At 36.5% G+C, this 12131-nt stretch overlaps 2 protein-coding genes and 2 non-coding genes across 5 annotated transcripts in view; 1 reads left to right on the top strand and 3 right to left on the bottom strand.

The window, feature by feature from the left end:
- Window positions 1-248: 248 nt before the first annotated feature.
- LOC112047453 (small nucleolar RNA SNORD31) lies at window positions 249-316 on the bottom strand. The gene has a single exon (XR_002886954.1). It is a non-coding gene; the product is annotated as a small nucleolar RNA SNORD31 (small nucleolar RNA).
- Window positions 317-900: 584 nt separating this feature from the next.
- LOC112047452 (small nucleolar RNA SNORD31) lies at window positions 901-966 on the bottom strand. The gene has a single exon (XR_002886953.1). It is a non-coding gene; the product is annotated as a small nucleolar RNA SNORD31 (small nucleolar RNA).
- A 4189-nt stretch (window positions 967-5155) lies between these two features.
- On the bottom strand, window positions 5156-6153 carry LOC112047442 (60S ribosomal protein L14). Of its 2 annotated transcripts, none has more exons than XM_024084568.1 (2): window positions 5946-6153; window positions 5156-5735 (listed from the first exon to the last, which is right to left on the bottom strand). In XM_024084568.1, exon 2 carries the CDS (start codon window positions 5727-5729, stop codon window positions 5229-5231), a length of 501 nt encoding a protein of 166 aa, XP_023940336.1. In that variant the 5' UTR covers window positions 5730-5735; window positions 5946-6153; the 3' UTR covers window positions 5156-5228. The 2 variants fall into 2 exon arrangements, with proteins under 2 accessions (XP_023940336.1, XP_023940337.1); XM_024084569.2 differs by having other exon boundaries at window positions 5907-5981.
- A 611-nt stretch (window positions 6154-6764) lies between these two features.
- Window positions 6765-12131, top strand: part of LOC112047430 (intraflagellar transport protein 172 homolog) — a 31279-nt gene continuing 25912 nt past the window's right edge. Inside the window, exons 1-4 of the mRNA XM_052885853.1 lie at window positions 6765-6882; window positions 10544-10715; window positions 11025-11217; window positions 11733-11925. Coding sequence (XP_052741813.1) covers window positions 6844-6882; window positions 10544-10715; window positions 11025-11217; window positions 11733-11925 — 597 coding nt within the window. The 5' untranslated portion in view covers window positions 6765-6843. The remainder of the gene's footprint in view (window positions 6883-10543; window positions 10716-11024; window positions 11218-11732; window positions 11926-12131) is intronic.

The following is a 12131-nucleotide window of genomic DNA, read 5'->3' as shown; positions in this document are numbered from 1 at the left end:
TTTTACGAGTAGGGTTATGTTTCGATGTTTTACGTTTGCACTAAAAAGGAATTTGCACGCAGAATATAAAATTCATGTTATTGTATCAATAAGAAATATTTCATTGTAAATGCTACTTAATTGATGTTAGTATAATTTCTGTACTTACATGAATATTGAGGTGTTACAACAGCTTTGCGGAAGTCTGAAACAATTTAGATCTAATTAATGTTGAGATAAAACAAATGAAGTAATGTTTTTACAACTGAAATTGTTCAGAGAATCGAATCCACACTTTTTTCAGACTGGGGCGATAACAAAATCATCATCTTTTAATTAATTGATTGACATCTTTTATTTATGAAGTTGCCTACTTCAGATTATCTGTTAATCAACCTTTGAATTTTCATTGCCTTTTTTATTTATTATTAAATTAACTTCTGTAATAATGCCAACAAAAAATGTTATTCATATCAGGCATGCTGTTTTAGCTCTCTCTTTTTCATGTCCTAAGTGATAAGGGTGGTGTTGTCAAACCTAAATTTATTTAATAATCTTTAGAAATAATTTTTAAGGCAATGCAACATTTAGTCAGATAGTTTTATTTTATCCCTGTAGGAATACGGGGATAAAATATAGCCTATAGTACTCGGGGATAGTGTAACTTCCCAACAGTAACAGAATTTTTCAAATCAGTTCAGAGATTACAATGCAAAAAACACACAGACAATCGAATCTTTCCTCTTTATAATATTAGTACAGATATATACATTCTTAGAGCAGGATGTCCAATATTTTTGTACTTACATAAACAAAAAAGACATGGCTGTATCGCAACACAAGGGCTTTGTAGAGTCTGAAACAATTTAGTTTTAATTAATAATGAGATAATACAAATAAAATATTATTATTTACAACTGGAGTAGTTCAGAGGATCGAATCCACATATTTTTCAGACTGGGGCGATAAAAAATCATCATAGGTATAAAACTTACTATAAACATGCTAGTTTTCCATCTCTGACAAATCTCACTGAAATCTATTTTAGAGTCAAAGTAAAATATATGTATGTACAATATACATACAGTTACCTGACTTTGGTTTAATAAGATCACTATTATAATGGTTTAAGACGTGTTATTACTTACATTTCAGTTCTTCATTCTCCTTAATGATCTGAAGTACACCATCTAGAAGAAAAATTTTACATTTGATTAAAAACACATTTAACTGGAAATAATTAAAATTTTATATTATACTGGTTTGTCACATTCAATCCCTTGGACATTTATCTATGTCAGCTAAACATCCTACACAGAGTGTATTTTCATGTTCCTATCCAGAGTCAAGCATGCCAGATCATCTGTGCACACATCGGCTTTGGTAGGGTATGGTTTCTATTTATCTAGATTTTTAGAGCATGGGTTCCCAAGCAGTGGGGCACGCCCCACTTGGGGGGCATAGGGTGAGCCAAAGGGGGGTGCGAGGAGCGGCTTAAACATTCTGTGCTGTGCACTGACCAACATGAAGCCTAGAATTGATAAAGTGCAGGCCCAATGTTCTCACTAATGGTCATTATTATATGTTGTACATGATTAATAAAGCCCATTAAAGTTTTCAGTTTTTTTTTGTCTATTGTTACATACGTAACAAGGACAAAAAAAAACTATTTTCCTCTTTATCACCACTCAACTGTATAGTTGAGTGGGGATAAAGAGGGCGTAGTATTTCAGCGTAAACTTTAGGGAGGGGCATAGGGTAATAGGTTGGGAACCCCTGATCTAGAGGGAGTCCTGTGCAAAATATGAGTTTCATAAATGGATTTGAGTTAAGAAAAGTTCAATGAATACAGTAATTAGTAATTTTAAGTGTTTTTCAGATGCGTACGGTGACAAGCGCCTGTGTGACGTTCATAATACGTACTATTATCGTGAATCGCGGCAAAGTTTCAAGAGTGGAACAATCTGTCACCCGCACCATCCTACATGAAACTAACTATAGTTAGCATTTAACAGAAAGTTAAAAAAAAATGGAAACCAACCTAACTGTAAAATGTTAACTTGCACATGACTCAAATTTTTAGTGTATACAGGAAGAAATTTTTTTAAGTACGGATATTTTTATATTTTGTACATAAACAAAATTTAATGAACACGTATTTTTTCTTTTTTTTTTTAACTCAACAATAACAAAGTTATCGTTAGCTAAAGTTTAAACATTTAAACAGAATTTGAGGGTCACCCTATCGCTGTACTAAGTAATAGCACAGTAATAGGCAACTACAAAATCAGCTGGTAGGTACTAGGTTAGCGAGCGCCCGCGCCGAGGGCCGTTGACCTTTCTACGTTTATTTTTGTACCTATTATTTTTTATAATAATTAAAGGTCGTCACTTTTGAGTTGAGTATCGATTTTCCCTTCATACTTTATTGAGCTTAGGACCATCAATAATGCGTAGTAATAATAAAAATTATAAACTTTCGATTGGAATAATGAAATACAAATGATGATTATTATTACGCAAACTTTTGCATTAAAGGATGATTCGACTTAAATGCGCAAGCGACGGCAGATTGTCTGTCACTGGTCGCCCATCGGCAATTCGGCAGGCGTCCTCAGGGATTTTTCGATCCCCTCACCCCTGCCACCCCCGTCAGCCGAAGCCGAAGCGATATGACTACTGCCGGTATTTCTTTGTCGGCGTCTTACAAAGTGCCGCCAGCAGTTGCGCAGTTTGTTTGGGAATGTGTCCATTATTTTGTTATTTCTGAGACATAAATTGAAAAAAAAAATTACATAAAATGTATCGAACTGTTTGTAGATTTATGTTCTATTAATGATACAGAACCACGAAAAAAAATGTCCGCACTAAAGTCCGAATCACCCTGTATTATGAAAAAAAAATAATAAAAAATATATTTGTAGTATTTACCTTGTGATCCAAAAATAATCAGCAAATTGCCTCTTGTTGATTAATGATGATGACATCAGAATTTCACTATACCTAAAAGTAAAATTAATTATATATAACTAAGACATCAACAACAATGGGAACTAATCAACAAAACTATTGTATTTCTTCAGTTGTTACCATACCATAATTCTCCCCACGGCTTTGTGAGACAGGGATAACTAAGTAATTCATCATTTAAATTTTTTTTATTCTATTATTTAATACTATAAAACAGATATTACTTACATATAATTATGAATAATTCTCGTCAATTCATTCCATATTTGATTTTATGGCAATAATTCTTATCATTTCAGTGTATCCAAATGATGACATGTTTTTTCTGTAACAAATATTTTAATAGTTAACTAGATGCACTAATTGTATTAAATTGTAGAGACACAGCAAATTCTTGGGCCAATTTTCGTTTGACAGATTTAGAGTAAATTCATCCTTAAGCATTGAGTTTAAGGTTGGATTTGCAAATGCGACTATGTGAATTGAGTGCCAAGAAGTTGTGTTTGCACTCATTGAGAGGAGACCTTTTTTGATTGCAGATTGTGCATCCACTTTTTAAGAGCTCGATGTTAATTACACATTTAAAAAAAATTCATAATTGACATTATGCAATATGAGAATAGACAATATTTTGTAACACTCAACCCTTGGAAATGCAATCATGTAAATACTGCACATCCTACACGGAGTGTGATAATGTTCCTATCCAGAGTCAAGTGAGTCAGATTGTCTGAACACACATCGGCTTTGGTAGGGTAGTTAAAATAATAATCAATCTACATCTTTTCAATCTGTGTAGCTTAGCAACATATTTTTTTTTATTGTGTTTGTTAATGTTGGTCTAACAAAATTTTTACTAGTAGAAACATTATTTCGCCAAGCAAGTCTTCTCAAAAGTTACATCAAGCCAAACTGTACAGGTTTAATAGTCCTGCTATGTTCTTTTAATACACTGCACAGCCATATGCCTCATTTTATTCATTATTTAAACATCTTTATTCCAACAAACTTTAAGAACATACAAAATCTTATATCATGTTCGGATAAAAACTATCTCAGTGAATTGAACAAATTCATTTATGAAAAAGATCTTACGAGACAATGTACATTTTTGCTTAGTAATTGCCTGAAAGGTTAGAGTCAAATAGAGATCTTGGGTTTGATCCCCGGCTGAGCCGAGGTTTTCATTATTGATCCAGGTCTGGCTGGTGGGAGGTTTAGGCCATGGCTAGTTACCACCCTACTATCATAAAATAACTATACTTACATTTACTTTTCTTCAAATCGATCTCTTTCATCATCATTGCAATCATTGCTGCAATAAACCTGTAACAATATTACAGATTTTTATACAACCGTAAAAAATATGTAGTTAATAATGACTGATGCATACATTCAGTTATATCGGTAAATTTGTAATCAACTAAATTCATACGAACGAGACTAATTTATTAATCATCACTATAATGTTCAATATTTTAAACAACACTGTACAGCTGTTTGTTAGAGAAATTAACATTAACACTTTCATTTTATAATATTAATGAGATAACTTACAATATTTTCCTTTGAACTGGATTAAGCTGCAGCAGTTTATGGCTTTGCAAACCTGTAAAAAATATATAGCCTTTGTATAAAACATAAAACGAAAACATTTTTAATTCAATTATTTGTTATAATCAGTTTACTTCGGTAAGGTTGTAATCAGTAATATCATACGAACGAGACTATTTTTGAAATCATCATTAAAAAAAAGTATAACAAATAAATTCAAATCACCACAAATGCAGTAGCACTTGCATTGAGAAATCACAAGATAATAATAAATTTTTAAAATATTTGAAATAGCGTTTTGTAGTTTATAAATGTGATTTTACATGAAGCTACTTCTTTTTCTATACATGTGCTAAAATGTATGTATGTAATAAAAATAAGAAAAAGCTATTTGTAGTTAAAAATAACAAGCTAGCTAGATGTAGGTAGGATGGTTAATTTGGCTTCTACTTTACTGAAGTTATAAAAGAACAGAATATGTAAAAAGAAAAAATATTGATGCTAACCTCAAAGTATTTCTCACATCCGCTGCTATCTGAAACATAAAACATATTGAGTAAAGAAAAAACACCATACGACAGAGTAATTGAGAAACTCACCTGATATTACATCAAAGGTTTTAAATAGCAAATGAGAAACAATAAACAGTGACTGTAGCTTAAAAAGTAACTCTTTATTTTGATTTGTCCTATAAATACACTTTTAATTCAGACACAAAACAAGAATTACTTCTTCGCTGGTTTGGCGGCGGGCGCTTTTTTCGTGCGGACCTTCTTCGCTGGAGTCTTGGGAACCTTTTTCTTGCCGAAGGCGCCGCTGCGAGCCGCCTTGGCTTTCATGCTCTTGAACACTGCTGTTCTGGCGCGGTTCCTCTTGACGCGCGCGGATGTCAACTTAAACCTGTCGAAGTCTGTCATTTGCGCACGTTTTTCCTTGTTCGCTAGGTTCTTCGACCACTGGCTGTCTGCCCATTTTTCATTTAGTTTCGCGTCCGACCACGCTTTCCTTACCACGCGCGTGGGCGCTGTGAAGGAGTACGAGAGGCGGAACTTTGTGAGGTGCAACTGGTTCAGACGTATTTGCTGTCGCGGGACGCCGCTTCCGGGGCCGTCCACGAGCGCTCGTGTTTGGTCGATGACATCGACTATGCTCACCAACTTGCCTTTCAATTTTCCGTCGGCCACCAGGGCGACGCGCCCCGGTTCTACGTAGCGCTCAAATGGCATGACGTCCTGAAAGACACGAGTTTAATCAACACTGATGACTTGTTTATAAGTGATACCGACTGTAATGTTGTGATAAATAATCACTATATTTAAACGAAACACTTAAAATAGTTTTAATAATTCGATACGACAGGTTTGTATATTCAATATACAGAATAAAATAATTAAAATACGAACTTTCCCACACCGATTTAAATGGATTAAAATATTTCTAACCTCACAACGTCTTGTCAATCACGAAACACTTGTAAGAAAGACGCGAAGTACCAAGGTTACCAGCTACTAAAAATGAATTCCAACAAATGTCACTAAAAATTTAAAAATACTACGCGTGTTCAGTGATGAATGCTTCACCATTGATTCATTTTTAGTTAAGTGGTATTTAAAGAATTCATTGAATAATGAAAATAATAAAGTCCTACCAAAAACAAGATTTTTAGGAAAATTTACAACTTTACTGAGAAATCATTTTTGGATTGGCTGTTGCAAGCCATTGGTTGTTTTAAAAAGTTAACTGTTAACGAAAAAAAAAATTATTATTCTCAATTAGAATACTTTAAAAGTTTTTTCAGTGGGATAGTATTTATTAATAAAGATAATACTTAAATTAGCTAAACTTATTATAAAAATAAAATATAAGGAAATATAACTACAACTACAACTACTTTTTCAGTTGCTAAAATAGATTCTAATGATTTTCCTGAAAATGTGGAAATGTTATTGTTTCATGCAACACCAAACATATGTTAATAAAAACATAGGAACCCAAGGTGGCAGATTTGTAAAAAAGTGTCAATTACTGTCTATGGTAGTCTTTAAGGCCTGATATACACTATCAACTTTGTGTTTTTTTGAACTATAGTGAATAGTTCAAAACTGTAGTTATTCGTCTGTGAACATTCAATGTTTCATTTAAGATTATCTATGGTTTCATTATATTCTTCATTGTCTATGTGTGTCGTAAAGATACGATTGCAAGACTTAAAAAATAAAAATGCAATTTGGTGGTAAAATTTGATTTTCGTTTCTAGGCAACGTCGATAAATCAAAACAACACGAGGCAACTACAATTTGATAAAATAAAATCGTATTGATATACTCTATTGCACTAAATATGCGATTAAAATATTCAAAAACTATTTTGGAAGCTCAGGTAAATAAAATCTATAGCAGTCAGTGTTATCAGAGAATTATAAGAGTAGGTACTCTGATACTTTTGTCGAATCACGATTTGAGAAAACAAAATTAATTTTGTTTTAGTTTTAAATGCTGGAAAATTTTTATTGTGGCAAAATCGTTGGATTAGACCAGTTGCACTGCTATTCCTATTGGTCAACATTTTGTCGTTCTCTCGTCGGGAGATATGTCGTAGTGTGTATGTTACCCTGGAATTCATAGTCGTGAAGTGAACAATCCCCCACAAACCAATATTCAGTATTCACCCAGGGGCTGACTATTGAATCATCCTTCATTGCATTTCATAAACAAACTACTAGAGAGCCCCTAGGTGACTGGAGTTTCAAGCAAATGTTGTCTATGATTTGACATTAGATCTTTGAAAATTCTGTGACAGAACCACAGAGAGACGTATTTTGTTAATTCTTTGACATTTTACAAAATAATTGAGTTTCTATTTTCTAATATTTTCATTTACTTTTTGTTTCTATTTATCATAGTAAAATTTAATTCGTTCAAGAGTACAATAGATCAATTTTATCAAAAAGTTTCTTTCTCACAAGAAGGAGTTGTTAGAAAAATATTGAAGATATGTGGACAAACATGATCATAATCAAAATTATCAGCCGATGGACGTCCACTGCTGGGCATAGCCGTCTTGCATGGACTTTCAAACACAACGGTCTCGAGCCGCCAGCGTCCAGCGGCTCCCTGCAACCCGCTTGATGCCCTCGGTCCACCTAGTGGGGGTTCGACCAACACTGCGATTTCATCGGCTCTTCGAACTATGTGGCCTGCCCATTGCCACTTCAGCTTCACGACTCGCTGTGCTACCTATGTCAGTGACTTTGTTTTGTCTGCGGATCTTCTCATTTGTGATTCGATCACGCAGAGAAATCCCAAGCATACTATTTACTATATAAGTAGTTTGATATTTCATACTTTTGTAATGTGGAATCCTACTTGAAATAAAAAAAATATTGTCAGAGGAAATTTGTTTATTTTACTCAAAACCACCTATAATTACCTGAAATAATTACAAGTAGGTACTATTATGCTGTATTTTTTTACAATTTATAGTAAGTGCAGTAAATAAATATAAGTGTAGCTTATCCTTAGGAATAGTGGTAAAATTGCATTTCACAAAGCTTTAGATCACATAATATTATATATTTAGGAGGTAGGCTTGGCCCGGTAATGGGCTGATAATAATGAACCACACACACTTATTGCAATTCTAAAATCAAACCTATATCCTTTTGATACAAAGTTTAATTAATAACAACAATAAATACATAATTTACATATAACTTATTGTTATTATTGTATATTTTTATAGGGCCAGACTTAAATGAAAAATGCAGAAGTAAACATTTAATAATTATCTTTATTAAAGATGTGAATCAATAAATTTCATTCAATTAAGATTTGTATACATTTTCTATTGTTATGGACTTCAGAGTGAGTGACCACCTTACAACATACTGCACTCACTCCTACTACCTCTATATTAAATGCTGCTGACTTTTCAAGGTATGTGGATCTTCCAATTACTGTGATCTGAAAACTCGGATTTTCAAGGACCAAAGTATTCTCAGTATTCTTGGTAAAACAGTATTCTCAGAGCTCATCACTGCTATTCCCTGCCATGATAGCCGGTTTCTTTAAATCTGTGCATAGGGTCCTCCGGGGTTGTTTATATGTATACCTATGCGTGCCATCAATACAGCTTGACTTGTGGCATTTCTGTTATTTCATAGAATGCTTGATGGAATGCACATACAGTCTGAAAATAAACATTATGTTAGTTACATTTATGTAGGTTATAGGTATATTTCCTAAATCAAAACTAGATAGGTATACCTAACATTTATATAGGTTAGATTACAAACAAACTAATTAAATTCTTCATCATGAGTATGTTAAGCATGAGTCTCCTCTCAGAATGAGAGGGATAAGGTCCACCACTCTGGCCCAATGTGAATTGGCAGACTTCACACATGTAGAGACAATGTTTTTCCTTCACCGTATGAGACATGTGATATACATTTAAATTCATAAAATGCACATAACTGAAATGATTTGGAGGTGCATGTTTCAGACAGCATTTGAACCTACACCCTCCGAATAGAAGGCAGAGGTCATATCAACTGGGCTATATGGATTTTAACCTACTCCTAATTTATCTATACTAATATTATAAACAGGAAAAATTTGTTTGTTTGTTTTGAATAGGATCTGTAACTACTGAACTGATTTGAAAGATTCTATCACTGTTGGGAACCTACACCATCATAATCAAAGGCAGGGGTCATACCCACTGGGCTAATTGGTTTTATATCTACTCCTAATTTATCTTTACTAATAATAGAAACAGGAAAAATTTGTTTGTTTGTATGTTTTGAATAGGCTCTGGAACTACTGAACCAATTTAAAAAATTCTTTCACTGTTGGGAAGCTACACTATTCCCGAGCTCTATAGGCTATATTTTATCCCCATATTCTTACGGAAATGGGAACCACACAGGGTGAAACCGCGCGGCGTCTTCATGAACAAAAAATTATTAATAATGAACAAAGGTACGTACCTGATAACATCCCGTTTCATAGAATCGAAGTGCTGCTAGAATGTATAATACTAGCGGTATTGGTATTCCTCTCTTGGTCTTCTGTGTTCATTCTTCATCAAACAGAGGCATATTATGCCTAATATGAGAATCTTTCGTACATTCCATATCGCCATAGTATTATACTGGGTTTACGCAATTGCGAATATATATTTTGGGCACTGATATAACTCGCTGTTTATAACTTCACTTATAACGACCCGAACGTCCACTTTCTAATAAATAAATCACGAATAACAACAAAAAAAATGCCAGGGGATGGTTTGGCTGACAAATATCGGTAATTCAGCAGTCAGCCGCCAGCTCCTGTCAAATGAGGGGTTTCTTTTGTCTATGAAACGCGTAGGGGTTGAATTCGACACATAGCGGCTGAATAATCCCCTTAGGGGCCCCCTACTACGACTATGAATTCCACCGTTAGACCTACAAATGAGATCGCTGATAGGGGCTATGGTCATTGAATAAAAAAAAACAGTGTGCTTTAGACTCATCATACACATCTGAAGTAAAACTTCTTCAGATTTCTCTCCCAACGTCCGTTCGTCTTGTATGATTCATCCTAGTTATATCAACCGATGGAGGTCCACTGCAGGACAAAGGTCTTCTGTAGCCACTTCAAATCTTTGCACCTCGGGGCCTCAAAGTCTATCGACTCTTCGAACTATGTGTCACTTCAGCTTCGCGTCTCGTTGAGCTAAGTTTCTTCTGCAGATCTCGTTTCTGGTTCGATCACGCAGAGATACTCCGAGCATAACTCGCTCCGTCGCCCGCTGTGCGACTTTGAGCCTTAGGAGATTCGTAGTCAGCGGCCAAGTCTCGGAACATAGGTCATCACTGACTACACGCACTGTTCGAAGACTTATAGTCTTCGGGCACTAAAGAATTTTCGATGAAAATTTTCCCAATTTACACTTTTCGTAAACTACGTGTTTAACCGACTTCAAAAAAGTTCACCGGCATAGGACTGCGCCGCGGAGGCCCAAAACCTTAAGAACAAAGTATGCATTACAGGACACTGACAGCCCTGTGGCGGACGTGTGCTGGTCTCCGAACAATGTGAAGTTGGCCGTGGCGACCGCGGAGCGGATAGTGCTTCTGTTCGACAGAGACGGCGTGAGACGGGACAAGTTCAGCACCAAACCCTCGGACCCGGCCGCTGGGAAGAAATCCTATGTTATTACTTGTTAGTATTTATTATGTTTTGTGGTTTCCTTTTATTATAAACAGGCTGAACGAGCTCTAATCCTAGGAACTACTGGGTTCAAATTGAGCATTTATTTTTGAGTTGGATAGTCCGTTTATCGAGGAGCACTATAGACTAAATAACATCGCACCAAGACCAATAGGAGCGGGAAAAAATAACGTAATTTTGAGTCAGGACTTCGTGTCCTAAAGCTATATAGGCAAACGAGACAGTTTGTGTGATCGCCAGGTGAAAAATAGATATGACAGATTAATATATATATACGAATTTAAAATTATTTATATTTAGGTTTGGCATTCAGCGAGAACTCTGAATTGCTCGGCGTGGCGCAGAGCGACAACATGGTGTTCGTGTACCGAGTGGGCGCGGACTGGAGCGGCAAGAAGGTGATCTGCAACAAGTTCCCGCTGACCGGCGCGCCGCTGCGGCTGCTGCCAGCGGAGCAGGGCTTCTTCACTGGCACCAGCGACGGCAAGATACGGTAACCATGGTGTGCGTGTACCGAGTGCGCGCGGACTGGAGCGGCAAGAAGGTGATCTGCAACAAGTTCCCGCTGACCGGCGCGCCGCTGCGGCTGCTGCCAGCGGAGCAGGGCTTCTTCACTGGCACCAGCGACGGCAAGATACGGTAACCATGGTGTGCGTGTACCGATTGGGCGCGGACTGGAGCGGCAAGCAACAAGACTTGCTGACCGGCGCGTCGCTGCGGCAAGATATTATGGTAAAGTGGCATAGTTATGCTGCCACATATTGCTCCTCGCGCTGCCGTGTTATTCATGTGGTTGTGTATAATCGCAACTACATGCGCAAATAATCGCAACGCTCCGTACAAGTCCTTTGACTCTCACTCGAGTCGACAAAATCGGGATCGGTGCGCAGGACGAGTAGTGTGGCCACACGACGTCTCTGTTTTCTTCCATCGCTACATCCCACGGCATTGTTGCAGTATGTGGGCGTCTAAAATAATAAATTTATATTGAACGGTATTTCTGTGTAGTTCACTGGACTGCAAAACGAACAAGAGCTCTAGTTTATGGTCGGCGGGCGCGTGTTGCGTGTCTCTGGCGAAGGGGAGCGGCCCTGAGGCGGCGCTGGCGTCGGGCCACGTGGACGGCACGCTCTACCTCAACGGGAGACTGCTGCTGCGGTACGCTCTGCCGCCCACAGCCCTAGTACTGATGACACCTTACGTAAGTTACTTTAATACCATTTGCTGTGGATAAAATGCTTAGGAACTTATATGGTATTTTAAGTTTTTCTTGGAACGTATGTATACTCGTGATCATGACAATGTTGATTTATAGTAATAGCCTACCTACCTCATCCTCGAAAGTCAATCTTAATAGCCCACAAAGTTATACGAGTAGGTTCCCCTCCCTAAAGAAGAGGGGATCTG

This window comes from Bicyclus anynana, chromosome 15, assembly GCF_947172395.1.
Source record: "Bicyclus anynana chromosome 15, ilBicAnyn1.1, whole genome shotgun sequence".
Classification (NCBI taxonomy): domain Eukaryota; kingdom Metazoa; phylum Arthropoda; class Insecta; order Lepidoptera; family Nymphalidae; genus Bicyclus; species Bicyclus anynana.
This window is presented reverse-complemented; position numbering and strand designations above follow the sequence as displayed.